The sequence below is a fragment of the Lytechinus variegatus genome, chromosome 3 (genome assembly GCF_018143015.1).
Source record: "Lytechinus variegatus isolate NC3 chromosome 3, Lvar_3.0, whole genome shotgun sequence".
Lineage (NCBI taxonomy): Eukaryota > Metazoa > Echinodermata > Echinoidea > Temnopleuroida > Toxopneustidae > Lytechinus > Lytechinus variegatus.
In genome coordinates this window covers 44660610-44678826 of record NC_054742.1, presented here as the reverse complement: position 1 = coordinate 44678826, position 18217 = coordinate 44660610, and the positions used below count along the sequence as shown (strand labels likewise).

The window sequence follows — 18217 nt, the reverse complement described above, 5'->3', positions numbered from 1 at the left end:
TGCGTTGTACAACACAAATAGCGAATATTCTTATTCGTGCAATGGTGCAAGATTTCGCATTTGGTGAAAGAAATGCTCTATTGAACGAGGCTTTAGCCGAGTTGAATAGAGCATCTTTCATTCCCCTCATGCCAAATCTCACACCATCACACTCATGCCTATTTGCTATTTGTATATTGTTCCATGCCTTCAGAGCTTGTAGTATACAAACCTATGAAATCTGCAATATCATACCATTGCACTCTGAGGCTATCCTCCAAAATACACCATTGCAAGGACACATACCTGAAAATAAGCACTGTACATTTAGCTCTGTGTTTGATAGCTCCACCAGTGATAAAGTTACTTATGTTTCTTTTGTGAAATCACTGTTAGCTTGCAAAGTATAAGTTACTGGCAAGTCATGTATGTGTACTGAAACTTCTGCACTACAAGTAAATTCAAAATGTTTAGATCTGTTTCCCCATTTCAAAATCTTGATGATTTTTAAAGAAAACTTCATTTTTTCTATAGTGAATAATCCAACTTCTATTGTATTTTCAAAAAAAAAGGCAAATAGTCCAATTTGTGCAACACTGCAATGGTATAAAATTTGGCCTAAGGTGAAAGAATCGATTCAGCAAGCCATGTGTCTCTTGGTATCTGTTAGAGCCAAAGATTCAAAGCCTGTATTAAGCTTTAGGAGTAGATTCAATAATAAGACTGTTATAAACCGCTTTTATCCATCTATTTTTTGTGAAAACTTAGAAGCATCCTATTTTACATTGAGGATTTCAAGCATCCTATCTTACTAATGATTCTATTTTTTTTAAATGGCCTCCTAAACACTTGTCCTAGATGTGAAGTGATTTCCTGTCACAAAGCTACAAACAGTGACTACATCCTGAACTTTGTTATACTTTCCATGTATTATAAATGGTCTCGTACAGGTATGAGTTATGATTATCTATTTTTTTTTTAAATTGCCTTTTTGGAGAAAATTATGAATTCCAATTCACAGGGCCTGTCTATTGGAACTTTTCCTATAGACATTGTACACATGGAGACACATAGAGCAATTCTCATTTATAACAGGGAGCATTTACTATGATGACTTGAGATCAAAGGTGCTAAAAACAATTTCTCTACATTTGCTAGAGTATATTATGCACCACTGAATATAAACATCCTATTAGACAGCCTCTTCGGTATTGGTACTATGAATACAGCAGAACAATAACAATCAGACTTATTTTGGTCAGGATATGCTCCTATCCTATGTGCACTACAGTGGTGGTGGTAGACATCATGCCATGATACACACAGGTACCACAGGAATCAAGCCTAATTAGAGATGGGTAGCATACTATTAGGTTGCAAGTTTACTTCCTTCTACACTCCATCTTAAAAGTAATCATTTTTGGGATTACATTTTTATTTATCAAAAAACGTTTATGCTATAGTGTTATTCTTAAGTGATTTTCAATGATTTTCATCCTGAAGTGATCCTTTTTCCATCTCCAACAGCCATTTCCATGTATTCCATCCATTTTCTTTGATTTACAATCATCATCCTTATTTTGTACGGACATTTTCAAGAAGACACTTTCACATAAAATTACATGTACATCCAAACAAATTTTTACATCACATCATCTACATCATAATTATAATGTAAATAATTTGAAGAGTGGCCAACACTTTTAGGGGGATTAACCAAAATCAAAAGAAGCTTTTAATCTGAAAACTATAAGTTGGCAATGTCAGGGACTTGGATTACAAAAAAGTATACCTGTTTCCGTAAGTTGCAATAGAAAAACAGTTACTACAGTAAAATGATGACTTCTCAGCCAATAAAGCCAAGGATTTCTCTCTCTCTCTGCCATTTATCGATTGATTGCTAATCTTTGTGTTACAGAGTCTAAGTCCAATGGGGAAACACCTGGATCTGTTGTGTGTAAGAATACAATACCCCTATATTCAATAATAACAAATACTTCATATTAACCTCTGGGGCTTCTCATTGCCCATAACAAAATACCCTGGTGCTGCCAATGAACACTTTCTTTATTATGCCACTATTACCTGTATGCTTGATCATCATTAATCTCAGCCTATGCTTCAGTTCATCATCTTGACTTTCTCCTTGCCTTTGAAGTTGGTTCAGGCTGCTGAAATTAAAAAGCAAATATATACAGAGTGTGATTTACTTGCATGAATGTGGGTGAGAATTTCTAGGCACTCTTTCAAATTTACAAATTGACTAAGTTTGACTAGTCCTCACCAACAACTAAGAACAAGTGGAGTGCTTCTGGCAGTCTATCCTGAATTACGTGATTCAATATAACAGCAGTGCAGACTTTGAAAACAAATATCAAATAATTATTCACAAAAAACACAATACATATAATAATCTATGTTCATTGACCCTAATTATGTGACATAAGCCTTGTGCAAGATGATCAGTGATATTTGATTACCCTTATGTCCACATTTCATGAATTATATCCATAAACTTTCAGTTATAATAGCAATTCAACGATAACCCCCAACATGGCCAAAGTTCATTGACCCTAAATTACCTGTGACCTTGGTCATGTGACCTGAAACTCGGGCAGGGTGTTCAGTAATACTTGATTACCTTTCTGTCCAAGTATCATAAACTATGCCCACAAAACCTTTCTAAGTTATGACATTTTAAAAAGTTAACCTATGGTTAAGACTTAGATGTTGATTCTCCCAAAATGGCCTAAGGTCATTGACCCTAAATGAGCTTTGACCTCGGTCATGTGACATCAAACTCTGGCAGGATGCTAATACTTCATAACCATTATGTCCAAGTTTCATGAAATAGGTCCATATACTTTCTAAATTGTTGATGACACTGCTACCGTCAGAAAAGCAGCGCCTACATTCTTGCTCTGTTATGCAGGCAAATAAAAAAAACAAGTGGAATGCCTCTGGCCGTCTCACCTGCATCACGCGGTTCAATATAGCAGCAGTGCTGACTTTGAATACTACTCTAACTCGCACAAGATGTTCAGTGATACATGGTTACTCTTATGTCCACTTTTTATGAACTAGACCAATAAACTTACAGAGATTCACAAAAAACCCCAACATGGCCAAAGTTCATTGACCTTACATGACCTTTGACCTTGATCATGTGACCTGAAACTCAAACAGGATATTCAGTGATACTTGATTACTCTTATGTACAAGTTTCATGAATCAGATCCATAAACTTTCAAAGTTATGATGGTAATTCAACAGATACACCCAATTCGGCCAAAGTTCATTGACCTTTGACCTTGGTCATGTGACCTGAAACGTGCACAGGATGTTCAGTGATACTTGATTACTCTAATGTCCAAGTTTAATGAACTAGACCAATAAACTATCAAAGTTATGATGGTAATTCAACAGATACCCCTGATTCGGCCAAAGTTCATTGACCCTAAATGACCTTTGACCTTAATCATGAGACCTGAAACTTGCACAAAATTTTCAGTGATGCTTGATGACTATTATGTCCAAGTTTCATGAATCAGATCCATAAACTTTCAAAGTTATGATGGGAATTCAACAGATATCCCCAGTTCGGCCAAAGTTCATTGACCCTAAATGACCTTTGACCTTGGTCATGTGACGTGAAACTCATGCAGGATGTTCAGTGATACTTGATTAACCTTATGTCCAAGTTTCATGAACTAGGTCCATATATTTTCTAAGTTATGATGACATTTCAAAAACTTAACCACAGGTTAAGATTTCGATGTTGATTCCTCCAACATGGTCTAAGTTCATTGACCCTAAATGACCTTTGACCTTGGTCATGTGACATGAAACTCTAATAGGATGTTCAGTAATACTTGATTAACCTTATGGCCAAGTTTCATGAACTAGGTCCATATACTTTCTAAGTTATGATGTCATTTCAAAAACTTAACCTCAGGTTAAGATTTGATGTTGACGCCGCCGCCGCCGCCGCCGTCAGAAAAGCGGCGCCTATAGTCTCACTTTGCTTCGCAGGTGAGACAAAAAAACAAGCTCGAAGTTGATCCGACAAACGTTTCATCAAAATAACAAGAACCATTCATTTTAAAATATGAAATTATCTCTGGAATGGAATATGCATTGTCACAAGGTTTTTGAAACATATAATAATGAAATTATTTTGCCAGATGTGACCCTATCCTATTCATAACCCTCACTGATCCTATTAGTTTAACTTCAACTGAAATTTCCAGAAATCAATGTTTTTAGAGTTGAGAAAGAAAGGAATATATTTCATTTTCTTGGTCGTTTCTAACTAAATAAAAATAAATTCAAGGAAACTTGAACAATACATCAGAATTTCTAATGGATGCAGAAATATGAAATGTGAAATTTTGGGGAAAAGGTCCTCCCCCCCATCCAGTACACCAACACTGCACATTTTTTGAAAAGTGTTAAATTTTTTCAAAGGAAACTTAACAAATCATGGACTTCATGGCCTTCCCTAGTGTCAATTTAAAGAATTCTAAGTGTTGTTTCAAATGTACCAACACTTTACATTTCTTTTCAAAGTTGTGAGCAGAAACATGATTGATTTCGAATCCCCCCAAAGGATTGTTTATTGCAGATTCAATGTTGTAACATTTCAAAGATCAGAGTACAGTGCAGAGGTGATGAAGGAAATGTTCTTGGCATAGTAAACTTACTACATCATCATTGTTATCCATGTTGAGTTGTTTCCTTTTTGCTGCTGTCCTGCTATTTGCTTTTCCCTTTGGTTTGGTGACCTAGAAGACAGTAACATCAAATGAACTATTTGATGATTAACACATTCTAATTGGTATTCATACAGGATGGCAAACAAGGATTTTACCCAGCTTTCGCCTATAAATGCAAAGGCCATAATTCAACAAGGTGGTTTTGGCAGATTTCCTGTATGAATTATGCTTACATACAATAGCATGCATATTAAAACAAATGTCAATGGTGTTTTGCCACATTGCGCTTGACGCCTATTGCCATGGTTGAATTCACTATTTCACGCAAGAGCCCACTGTTTTCAATGTGGGAAGCATCAATTCAAAGCAGTGGATTCATGAATGATATAGCATGCTCATCCATGGCAACATGCATCAATTTCCTTTTTTAAAAGGGGTTGCATTAATTCAAAACAGTGGATTCATGAAGAAAATAGCGTACTCAACCATGACAACATGCGTCAATATGGAAAAATGTGACAGAGCAAGCATCAGCATTGGCCATTTTTTAATATATTTGGTAAATCAGCCTAATTTATACAGATTTGCATAAACCATGGGTTCAATGAACGGTTTTCAAAACCACCTTTGATAATTCAGGCTAAAGGGTGAACAAGAGAGAGAAGAAAGCTAAAGGCCTGGTCCAACTGGCCGACGGACACAAAACATATATCAGATATAGCGGACAAGGAAAATTGGTGGGGTGTATCCATCCATTTTCATCCGTTCTAACCAATGGACAAAATGGGCAAACAATGAAATCAAAGTGGACGGATGCTCGATAGAGCATACGAAACAAAGTGTACACCATGGAGACATGTTTTTTCAACGGATGGCAAGATTATTTTCCGCTTTACATACTCTCTGCAGTCGCAAGTGCAGTGAGACCAAGCCTTAATTCCTGTGATGATCATTGGTATGGTGTGTTATCAATAACTTGTTCATTTAGGCTCATACTCTGGACTCGGGTTTGAATTAAACCCTGGATTAAAGTTGTGGTTTTACTATAAATAGCCAATTGGGGCACAAATCTCTATTAGTACAGTTTCAATTTATTGATTCACATGACACTGAAATCATTCATAAGTGAACTCAAGTATTTTTTATTCATTATGCAAGCAAATGGAAATAAAATAGAAAACATCAGGAATGTACAATGTACACTGTAACCAGAATTTTTAAGTTTTTGGCTCCCCATAATTTTAGCACAGAGATAGACCGAGTCTAAGTTTAATCTGATCTCAGAATATGGGCCATTGAGTTCTCAATTATATCATTATCTCCAAAACCTTACAGTTAAAATGTGAAATTCAAAATAGAAGATGCACTGACCCAGTTCCACAAGAAAGGATTTATGTTCATATGGTTTCAGTTTTCAGGCAATAGATCAAATATGCCATGTATCAAGGCAAGAATATACTTTATTATGGTTTCACACTTTTCTGCACGTGAATCATGACATAACCTAATAAAAAGGAAGTTCACATTGAAGATAACAAGGCATATTAAAGCGATGTTGTGTCTTGGCCAATTGTGGAAATAACCAGAAATATTGCGATTTGCGACAGCACGCAACTGAATTGCATCAAAGGTTCATTGTGAAATAACTGAGATGGAATAACATTTGTTATAAAAGTCTTGCATATAAACTTTAATGTTGACCTCAAAATGACCTCCGACTGCAGCATAACATGCAGGTCTCTTAAGTACATCTAAAACACAAGTTTGGTTTAAAAGTGACCTACAGTTGCAGAGTTATGTGTCATAAGAAAATCTTGCATGTAAGCTTCAACGTTGACTTGAAAATGACCTTTGTCCTTTCCATATGACCTCCGACTGCAGCATTACATTCAGGTCTCATATTACCTCTACAACCCAAGTTTGGGTAAAAAGTGACTTATGGTTGCTGAGTTATGTCTCATTATGTTTGTGACGGACGGACGACATTTGGATCCCTTAGTATCACTTCCACCACTCGTGGGCGAGACAAAAAGAAGAAATATTTCAATAACAGTCTTGTATGCAAACTTTAACATTGACCTGAACGTAAACTTTAATGTTGACCTCAAAATGACCTGCCACTGCACCATAACATGCAGGTACCCTAAGTACATCTACAATCAAAGTTTGGCTGAAAAGTGAGTATGTGTCATAATGTTTGTGACGGACGGACATTTTGATCTCTTAGTCTCGCCTTCACAAAACAAAAAAGAATAAATATTTCAATAACAGGATAGTGATAGTCAGAAGAAAGAAGTCATATCAAATGAAAGTTAAAAAGAAGTATCCAAAGCCATAACATACAAATTTAAAAACATATTTTTGTCTGAATGCAAGCATGGCTTCTCAACTGACAGGAAAGAGGGAGGCGGAGTCTCAATGAAAAACTTGATGAGTTTGTTTTTAGCTATCCAAGATTAAATCCTACTGCCACCACAAGCATACTTTGAAATCAGGGAACATTTAAAGGGAAATGAAACTTTTGAAACATTTGGACTTGTTCTGAATGAGAAAAAAGTAACATATCAAATTGAAAGTTGGGAAGAAGTATCCAAAGCCATAACATACAATTTTAAAAACATATTTTTGTCTGAATGCAAGCATGGCTTCTCAACTTACAGGAAAGAGGGAGGCGGAGTCTCAATGAAAAACTTGATAAGTTTCTGTGTTTAGCTATAGAAGATTAACTCCTACTGCCACCACTAGCGTACTTTGAACTCAAGGAACAGGGAAATGAAACCTTTGGAACATTTAGACTTGTTTTGAAAGAGAAAAAAAATCAAAGAATAAGAACAAAGAAAATTTGAGAACAAGTGGAACGCCTCTGGCAGTCTTGCCTGCATTATGCAATTCGATATAGAAGCAGTGCTGCCTTAAAAAAAAAAGCTAATGAATAATTATTCACAGGAGAAAACACTAAAATGATACTAAAATATTATGTCCATTGACCCCAAATGACCTTTGACCATGTGACCTAAGACATACGCAAAACAATCATTCATACTTGATTACCCTTATGTTGATGTTTCATGAGCTAAATCCATAAACTCTCTAAGTTATGATGCCAATTCAAAACATACTCCCAACATGGCCAAAGTTCATTGACCTTTAAATGACCTTTAATCTTGGCCATTTTCCTGAAATGTGCACAGGGTAATCAGGGATACATTGCTGCTCTTACTTCCAAGTTTCATGAACTAGATACATAAAATTTCAAAGTTACGATGACAATTCCTCAAATAACCCCCACATGGCCAAAGTTTGTTGACCCTAAGTGACCTTTTACCTTGGTCATGTGACCTGAAACTGGCACATGATATGATACATGTTGCTCTTATGTCCAAGTTTCATGAACAAGATCCATAAACTTTTTAAGTTATGATGACAATTCCTCAAATAACACCAATATGGCCAAAGTTCGTTGACCCTAAGTGAATTTTAACTTAGTCATAAAATAATAAAATACGGTAAATAATATAGGATTTGTATAACACACGTATCCACCTTGCTAGGTGCTCAAGGCGCTTCTACCTAAAAAGGTCTCTTTTTGCGCTTTCTCATGGTGATACAAACTCTCTATCCATAATGTTAACTTTGAAAATTGTATTACATATCCTCCTGTAGAAAGAATACATGATCTACTGATAGATGTGATAAAAGAGGCAGTTTAAGTGACATGTATACAAAAGTACTGGGAAAGTTGTTCACAAGTGACATCACACATCTTTGTCGCATTGCCAACTGAAGGATCTCCATAGCATTAGTGATCACAATATTCAAATATAACTTTCTCATTATTTGTCAGATTTATTTCAAACTTTCGTTGATCTGTTTCTTTGATTTTTATGGTTTCACACAATCTTGATTCAAAGGTTTCATTTTCCTTTAATGAATGTTGTCAGCTCTATTTCAGTAATCTTTGGTTTTGATTGCCTGAAAAGCGCTAGCATCTCACTGTTACCATGGTAACAGTAACAGAATGACAACTTGTCCATTCCGGCAAACAGCATACTTCTGGTAAGGCACTGTGGGTCAAGAAATTAAGAGATAATGCATCGACCATTTGAAGTAACGGGGGAACACAGACTGCGTCACCTTACATTTGTTTGCTACAAAACTTTCCACCTTGGGTGATGGAGAACACTCATTACTGACAAAGTCCCAAAGTAAAATCAAATCTTTCATGAAAGCTGAAGACAATGGCATTAGAAATAATCATGAAATATTACCCTTTTGGTAGTCGGAAAGTCTGTATACTGAGTGGTAAACTTGAGAGGCTCCTTGATGATACGTCTCTTGCGTCTTGGCTCCTCTTCCACTTCCTTACTTTCTTCTCCCTCACTTTCATCACTGCTACTGCTTACACACTCTGAACATTGCCTGGGGTAAAGAATGAATTAAACTCATTGTTTAACAAAATCACTTTCTTCTGCTTCATTCTTAGATGGCCTCTGCATGGTAGCAAATATTTGTAGGGTTTGTATTAACCCAAGGCCATCAAGGTGACATCTTGGGTGCAAACCTCAACTGCCTTCTACCCTTGAAATTCTCTATACACATAATGGTTCAAAGGCAATTCTAAAAAAAAATCTCCTTCCCCCTGGAGGTTTACTTTTGTCACATGAATATAAATATTGGACATGGCCATTTGTTGATAAGCTTGCACATTCTTGCGAAACCTTCACATTAACATTTGTGAGCCCCCTAAAATGGCGCCTAGCGCTCTGTGGCTGAGCACACTTTCATTGTCTCCATTCAGACAGTCAGGACCTAATATTAGACCACAGTTCCGCAGCCTGGGTCTCGTTTTTATCATAAAGACTTGTTAAAATAAAGAAATGCACAATTTCTATAACAAGTCTACTATCTGCCAATCAAATAGAATCATTTCAGTAGCTTTAATCTGTGATTGTAATTTTGTTATTTTTACAGGTTCCATGAAACGGGCCCCTTGTCTCAGACCTGGGTTTGTGTTGAAGAAAATTTGTTGTCCAAAATAATGCAAGGATTGGGATTAGGTTACGGATAGATAATTTAAGTGTAAGTTTAGGTTATAAGTTTCGCTTAATTTACAGCTTTACAATGATAGAATTTCACCAGAACACAGATCATGTAACCCCTGCAATTCATTGAGTGACCATGAAGTACCTATCTATTACACATTAGTTATTTAATGTCCAAAGGGAATATTCTCATCCTGATATTTTCCACCAATTCATACCAAGTTAAAGAATTATATTTTGTATTACGTTGCAATGTATAGTACATTATAAAGATGGGTAGTTGTAGTTATCTTTTTTTCAATAAATTTGGTTGAATCAATACATTAAAAGAAATGAAAATCCTGTTAATTTTTTGTAATTTCAATAAGCACATTGTTGAGTCAAGACTTTTGGTGGTAAATTCTAACAATTAATATCAGACCATAAATTCCAACGTTCACCAAGCATGTAAAGCTTAAATGATAAAATCATTTCACCTTGTAATACCATAAATTCAGTCATCAAAAATAAATCTATGTAATCTTTGGATTTACCTAGACTTTACAAGCTTAAAAGAAATCTACTTGTCTATGTACATTAAAATATTTTTAAACATCATTGCCGTCTTGGTAAAATTTCTTATCATAAACGAGTGGAATGCCTCTGGCCGTCTCACCTGCATCACGCGGTTCAATATAGCAGCAGTGCTGACTTTGAATACTACTCTAACTCGCACAAGATGTTCAGTGATACATGGTTACTCTTATTGTCCACTTTTTATGAACTAGACCAATAAACTTACAGAGATATGATGGTTATTCAACAAAAACCCCAACATGGCAAAGTTCATTGACCTTACATGACCTTTGACCTTGATCATGTGACCTGAAACTCGAACAGGATGTTCAGTGATACTTGATTACTCTTATGTACAAGTTTCATGAATTAGATCCATAAACTTTCAAAGTTATGATGGTAATTCAACAGATACACCCAATTCGGCCAAAGTTCATTGACCTTTGACCTTGGTCATGTGACCTGAAACGCGCACAGGATGTTCAGTGATACTTGATTACTCTAATTTCCAAGTTTAATGAACTAGACCAATAAACTTTCAAAGTTATGATGGTAATTCAACAGATACCCCAATTCGGCCAAAGTTCATTGACCCTAAATGACCTTTGACCTTAATCATGAGACCTGAAACTTGCACAACATTTTCAGTGATGCTTGATTACTATTATGTCCAAGTTTCATGAATCAGATCCATAAACTTTCAAAGTTATGATGGGAATTCAACAGATATCCCCAATTCGGCCAAAGTTCATTGACCCTAAATGACCTTTGACCTTGGTCATGTGACGTGAAACTCATGCAGGATGTTCAGTAATACTTGATTAACCTTATGGCCAAGTTTTATTAACTAGGTCCATATACTTTCTAAGTTATGACGTCATTTCAAAAACTTAACCTCAGGTTAAGATTTGATGTTGACGCCGCCGCCGCCGCCGTCGGAAAAGCGGCGCTACATGTATAGTCTCACTTTGCTTCGCAGGTGAGACAAAAATAGAAGCAATCATCAAAAAATGTCTCTCTGACATTGGGCTGAATTAATTTAAAAAATATGATGTATTCTCAAAAACGCTAGTTGAAAGTGTAACAACTCTAAAATAAAAATAATGTAACTTTCTTATCTGCACCTATTTAGCGCATCCAGGAAGAAATGTCTCTCTGACATTGGGCTGAATTAATTAAAAAACATGATGGTATTCTCAATTAAATGTACAGGACTAAAAAGTTCATTTCATGTTCTAACTTCTACAAAAAAAATCATTAGTATCGCTTCAGTGGTTTTGAATACACATTAATTGATCTATATTATGTGATAGTGGTCAGCACTGTCTAGCATATCAGCCCCCTTTGATCATCCAGAATCTGACCAGAAAAATATCCATGATCTAACAAGGCTCATCAAATTGCATCCTTGAGCACGTTCACAGCAGTGTGTGATAGTCCATTTCAAATTTCATAATGAGAAATGCACAATGATGGAGACAACAGGTCATGACTGTTTCATGCCTAATTCCAACAATTGCATTTCGTTTTATATTTTTTGTTATTAAGTTACCTGTACTGAGCACATAACTCCAATTCTGCGTTCTCTTCATTGGCTCCGCATACATCACCGTGTCTCTTTCAAAGTTCTCCTTCTTACCCACAAAATTCTCAATGACCATTCCCAAAAATATCTGACAGATCTCATTTCTTTACGCTCTAGTACCTTCTCAAGACCTCTCCATTCATCGTCTACGATGCAGTTAACTCCTGGACCTCGAACCTCTACAAAGTATGGTGACCTTTATCTTCAATTCCCCCTTCCCTTTGGAATAAGCTACCATCTTACATTCATAATGCCAAGTCTGTGAATCAGTTCAAAACCCTACTTGAAATCTACTTGTTTAATAGATGATTCACAGTTGTGGGTCAGTCAATTGGAGGTGCACACCAGTTTAAGATTTTTTATTATTAGTATAGTTGCATTAGCTGTGTCACTTCCCCTGCCACATCTTTTTTCTTCTTTCTTTCTTTTCTTTTAATTCCAAGTAACAAGTGGAATGCCTCTGGCCGTCTCACCTGCATCACGCGATTCAACATAGCAGCAGTGCTGACTTTGAAAACTACTATAACTCTCGCACAAGATGTTCAGTGTGGAGCGTTGTGGCCCAGTGGATAAGTCTTCTGACTTTGAAACAGAGGGTCGTGGGTTCGAATCCCAGCCACGGCGTAATTTCCTTCAGCAAGAAATTCATCCACACTGTGCTGCACTCGACCCAGGTGAGGTGAATGGTTACCCGATAGGATTAATTCCTTGAATGCATGAGCGCTGAGAGGCAGCTCGAGCTAAAGCCGGGGTAATAATAATAATAAAAAACGCGCCTCGGAATAGAATATTTCTAGATAGATGGCGCTATATAACTGCCTATTATTATTATTATCATACTTTGTTACTCTTATGTCCAAGTGTTATGAACTAGACCAACATACTTTATAAAAGTTAAGATGGTAATTCAACAAATACCCCTAATTCGGCAAAAGTTCATTGACCCTAAATGACCTTTGACCTTGATCATGTGACCTGAAACTTGCACAGGATATTCAGTGATACTTGACTACTCTTATGTCCAAGTTTCAAAAGTCAGATCAATAAACTTGCAAAGTTATGATGGTAATTCAACAGATACCCCCATTATGGCCAAAGTTCATTGACCTTTGACCTTGGTCATGTGACCTAAAATGCACACAGGATGTTCAGTGATACTTGATTACTCTTATGTCCAAGTTTTATGAACTAGACCAACATACTTTCAAAGTTATGATGGTAATTCAACAAATACCCCCAATTCGGCCAAAGTTCATTGACCCTAAATGACCTTTGACCTTGATCATGTGACCTGAAACTTGCACAGGATGTTCAGTGATACTTGATTACTATTATGTCCAAGTTTCATGAATCAGATCCAAAAACTTTTAAAGTTTTGATTGTAATTCAACAGATACCCCCAAATCAGCCAAAGTTCATTGACCCTAAATGACCTTTGACCTGTGACGTGAAACTCATGCAGGATGTTTGGTGATACTTGATTACCGGTAACCTTATGTTCCAGTTTAATGAATTAGGTCCATATATTTTCTAAGTTATGATAACATTTAAAAAACTTAACCTCAGGTTAAGATTTTGATGTTGATTCCCCAAACATGGTCTAAGTTCATTGAGCCTAAATGACCTTTGACCTTGGTCATGTGACATGAAACTCTAATAGGATGTTCAGTAATACTTGATTAACCTTATGGCCAAGTTTCATGAACTAGGTCCATATACTTTCTAAGTTATGATGTCATTTCAAAAACTTAACTCAGGTTAAGATTTGATGTTGACGCCGCCGCCGCCGTCGGAAAAGTGGCGCCTATAGTCTCACTCTGCTTCGCAGGTGAGACAAAAACCATAAACAGAACCAGTGCGCTTACATGTAGAAACACCAGTAGTACGCGTCTTATAAATGTTATGTATCATTATTATTATAAAGTAATTGTTTCAGTAAAAAAGTCAATTTTACTGGTTATGTTCACTATCGTAGAGTGTGATACTCTTGTGGTTTGCCTCCATTGTACAGCTTTTAGTACTCATCCATCATTTGAGAATAATACCTTACTTTAGAATTAATTCAGCGATATGTCACAGGGACATTTGTTCTGGGCCGCGCTGTATGTATTTACATGAGCATTCTAATAAGCATTAGTGTATAATTCCATTTCATGACCCCCTCCCCCTCCATCAATTAAAATATAATAAAGAAGTGCTTGACTAAGACATTCAAAATTATCAATCACAAAACATGAATCTCTGTATTTCAAAGACTTGTGCATGTTACCTCTTTAAATCATAAAGTGCAGGTGTCTTCATGAAATTCTTACATGTGACTTGCCACCCACACTTAAGTAATGCAGAATGTCAAGCAAACCTATAATTCCATTATGATTACTTCTTAAACTGTCATGATTATCTCCACAAGTAAAAAAGAAATACATTAAGCAAGATGGGATTTTCAAGGCAGGATTAAATTGCTAAAGGCAATACCCTTAAAAGGTATTTCCCCTACATGTAGCTCTATTTCTAGTTACAAGAGATGATTTTCTAAATTTGCTTGATTTGTTCTAAATTTGCGCCTTCAGCATAAACCATTGATCTTTATCAATGCCTCTTCTAAATCTCTGAGATATCAATTTAGCACTGACATATAAATATTCAAAAGATTATTTTTACTTGACTGATCCACGATTGATTATATTAAAACAGCTCAGAATGACATTTATATTATTTTGGATGGCTCAGAATGGAATACTAGAAATATTCTAAGAGTTGGGGCAAATATTCTGAAAATAGCAGACGAGTGGAATATTGGCCCTAACAAGTGGAGTATTTCTGGTATTCCATGAAATAAAGCTATCTAAAATAATTATTATCTACACCCCCCCCCCAAAAAAAATTGATAAAAAACCAGTTAAACGAGGCAAAGCAATCTTGAAAACTACATCCCAAGGTGGTTATTTGAACTGGTTTGGAAGATCGCTTCTAGACCTCTTCAACTGTTCTCGTTACACGATAAACTAGTTTTAGGGCAGTAATGGGATCAGGGTCTTAGACAACAAGACTGCTTTACGTGAAGTGGTTTTGAAAACCACTTTTCGGGTGATCCGAAGGGAATGCGAGCAAAGCGATCTTCCAAACTGGTCTCCTGAACTGAATTCCAGTAAACAAGTTGTAGGTACAATTGTAGTTCATCATGACTTAATTAAGTATCATTGTGCTCTTTGCTTCGCATCTCATTGCATTTATTGCAGTACATGTTCAATTTTTCATGCATTCACTCATGCGCACTAGACTGTTGAATACGGTCTCATATTCAATAGCAACATTTTTACAGGAGCCTAAGGGAAATTTGTCAGTTTTTGGCCCTGTTAGGAATACGCTCTAAAATTTGACAGGCAATTGATACAGACCAATATACAAATTGTTTTTAATTCATCACTAAAAAAACACTCTATAATTAGAGGGAATTGAATGCCTTCAGGTGGGATACATGAAAATATTGGATGACCTGATATAAAACATTAAACAAGATGCCACTCTACATGTACAAGTCCATAGGATTTACAGCAAGAATTAACAATTAAGGATTCTCTACAAGAATTCTGTCATTCAATATATGATTATCATCTCTTGTGCAATTACAACTGCATGGATAGACGCCATTCCCAACAAAAATGCTTGAGAGGAATACACGTATTGATTGGAAAATAAAATTAGACACTATGACTAAACTAGCATTGAACTTGATTTTCAAGATATGATTCTACATGAACGGTCATTTTAGCCCCTTCCTATGCTTTCTAGCAGAGAAAATCATTCATTATTCTGAATAATTTTCAATGAGAAAACACATGTATGCAACAACATTACACAAGTGTAAGGTTGTACTGTACATGTACAAACATTACACAAGTGTAAGGTTGTACTGTACATGTACAAACATTACACAAGTGTAAGGTTGTACTGTACATGTACAAACATTATACAAGTGTAAGGTTGTACTGTACATGTACAAACATTACACAAGTGTTAAGGTTGTACTGTACATGTACAAACATTACACAAGTGTAAGGTTGTACTGTACATGTACAAACATTACACAAGTGTAAGGTTGTACTGTACATGTACAAACATTACACAAGTGTAAGGTTGTACTGTACATGTACAACATTACACAAGTGTAAGGGTGTACTGTACATGTACAAACATTACAAAAGTGTAAGGTTGTACTGTACATGTACAAACATTACAAAAGTGTAAGGTTGTATTGGTATAACAGCTGCTCAATACTGTGTTATCTATTTTTAAAATCAATTTTTATACTCTGTTAGGTCGTATGTTATATTAGGTGGTCCAATTTCGAGAACAGGGTAAAAATGGTCAAAAATAGATGTTTTCATATGTTATACATGAAGGTATTACCATTCTTCAAGCTTTAAGCTAAAATACCTTTGTTTTTGCTTAAAATTACTAATTGCTAAATACATTGACATTAATGCGAATTTGAATTTTCAAATGCGTTTTTCTGAATTGGACCTGCTGCACATAAAATGGTGTACAAAAATTAATGCTATATTGGATCACCCTAGTATTTAGCAGTTGTATTTTTGGAACATAAATGCTTACATCCATTAACAAAAAAAAAATCAGAAAAAAGATAATCTGTTATTGCATGCATATTAATTATATCTAAATTTTTAATGTTTAATTTTTGCAAAAAATGACTGTCACCTTACATTTACTTCATTTACTACACCATGGATAGAAAAGTCTTTTTCAATGTTACAAGACTTTTAATAAAATACTATGAATGAAGTTTACAAATTGAATAATTGACATTTTTTCTCTCAAAATTTTACAAATTAAATAGGTTGCAGATTGGAGCTAACATGCACATGTAACTAATTCTTGCATATTTTCAAAATTATCAAATTTGAACAAAATTTAGATGTTCTTTGCATTTAAACTGACTAGAAATATTAGGCTGACAGTCAAGATACATATTCTGACATAATAAATAGAATACATTATGACAGAATAATACATGTTTAAGAATATACATAGCAAGTATTATTGCTTGTTACAATCAACATACTTGGCATGAAAGAGGTTCCAGAGCTCAACTATTTTTTTTCTATGAATTTTAACTGTTGCCTCTATAGGCCTACACCTACATGTACATGTATTTTGTTCATATGCCTCATGAATGGATACAAAATCAAGAATGCAAGATCAAAGTGTGAGCAGAAATTTATATTGTATTACTGGCCATGAGTCAAATAATTACCCTGAATATATAAATATAAATAATAATAAAATAATAATAATAGGCATTTATATAGCACCATCTTATCTAGAAATATTCTATTCCGAGGCGCGTTGTTATTATTATTATTACCCCGGCTTTAGCTCGAGCTGCCTTTCAGCGCTCATGCATTCAAGGAATTAATCCTGCCGGGTTATCAAAATACTGTGAACATTCATTTCTTGATTTCTGAGAATTACCTGGAAAATTTCTGTAGATTTTATGGATTTCAGGTAAAACACTGGCAGGTCAAGAGTTTGTTCTGTTTGGCTTTTTTTTTTGCAAGTACATCTCATTGTAGGATCAGCCCCATCGTGCTGTAGCATATGGCTCTAATTTCCATTATAACCAACAAAAATATGAATTAGTAGGTACAGTATAAATGGCTTGACTTATTCCATTGGGCCTATATGAGTATATTCATGCAAAGATATGTTATTTGTGTATATTGTGGATATGTGCAACTGAGTTAATTACACTCTAACAATCCATATATTTTCTTTACTGTATTCATGGCATAAAATGCATTTGCCTTTAAGTGGTGTAAATCCCCTGTATTATGTGCCATGTAATTCTGTTAATGCTACAAGAATTGCCAACACAGAGCAGGGAATCACGTTTTCATTGCTATACTAAATAAGATTGAGGTTATCAGTATGGGCAGATCTATCCCCCCCCCCCCCCCCCCCCCTCCCCCCCAATTCCTAATAGAAAATGTACATATACTGGTAATGTACATATATCACAAAACTGGCAGGACTCAACATTAGTTTTCTTTCCAGAAAAGCAACGAACCTGATCACTTCTAAGACCATGTTTTAAATTCCTTGCTTGTTCCCTCTTTTGATGTCATCCCCATTCAGTACCAGTAGCCAGTCATAACAGATAACCAATCATAACAAAGTCACCACTTGCAATCAATCACTATTTCAGACCAAGTCCAGGCTACTGATAACAAGCGATAAAAGTATGAAATGGAAGATGTGAAATCAATCACCAATCAACTGGGCAGAGCCTGGACCCAGTATAATTATCATCATACATTGTG

The 18217-nt window shown here is 35.6% G+C and overlaps 1 protein-coding gene across 2 annotated transcripts in view; it reads right to left on the bottom strand.

Moving 5' to 3' along the window:
- Positions 1-768: 768 nt before the first annotated feature.
- The window catches only part of LOC121411131 (PHD finger protein 14-like), a 44861-nt gene continuing 27412 nt past the window's right edge, over positions 769-18217 (bottom strand). The window contains exons 16-18 of one of the 2 annotated variants that reach the window (XM_041603662.1): positions 8963-9113; positions 4683-4763; positions 769-2150 (exon numbers count right to left, since the gene is read on the bottom strand). In XM_041603662.1, the coding sequence (XP_041459596.1) occupies positions 2109-2150; positions 4683-4763; positions 8963-9113 (274 nt within the window). In that variant the 3' untranslated portion in view covers positions 769-2108. The remainder of the gene's footprint in view (positions 2151-4682; positions 4764-8962; positions 9114-18217) is intronic. The other variant, XM_041603663.1, reaches the window with a different exon arrangement.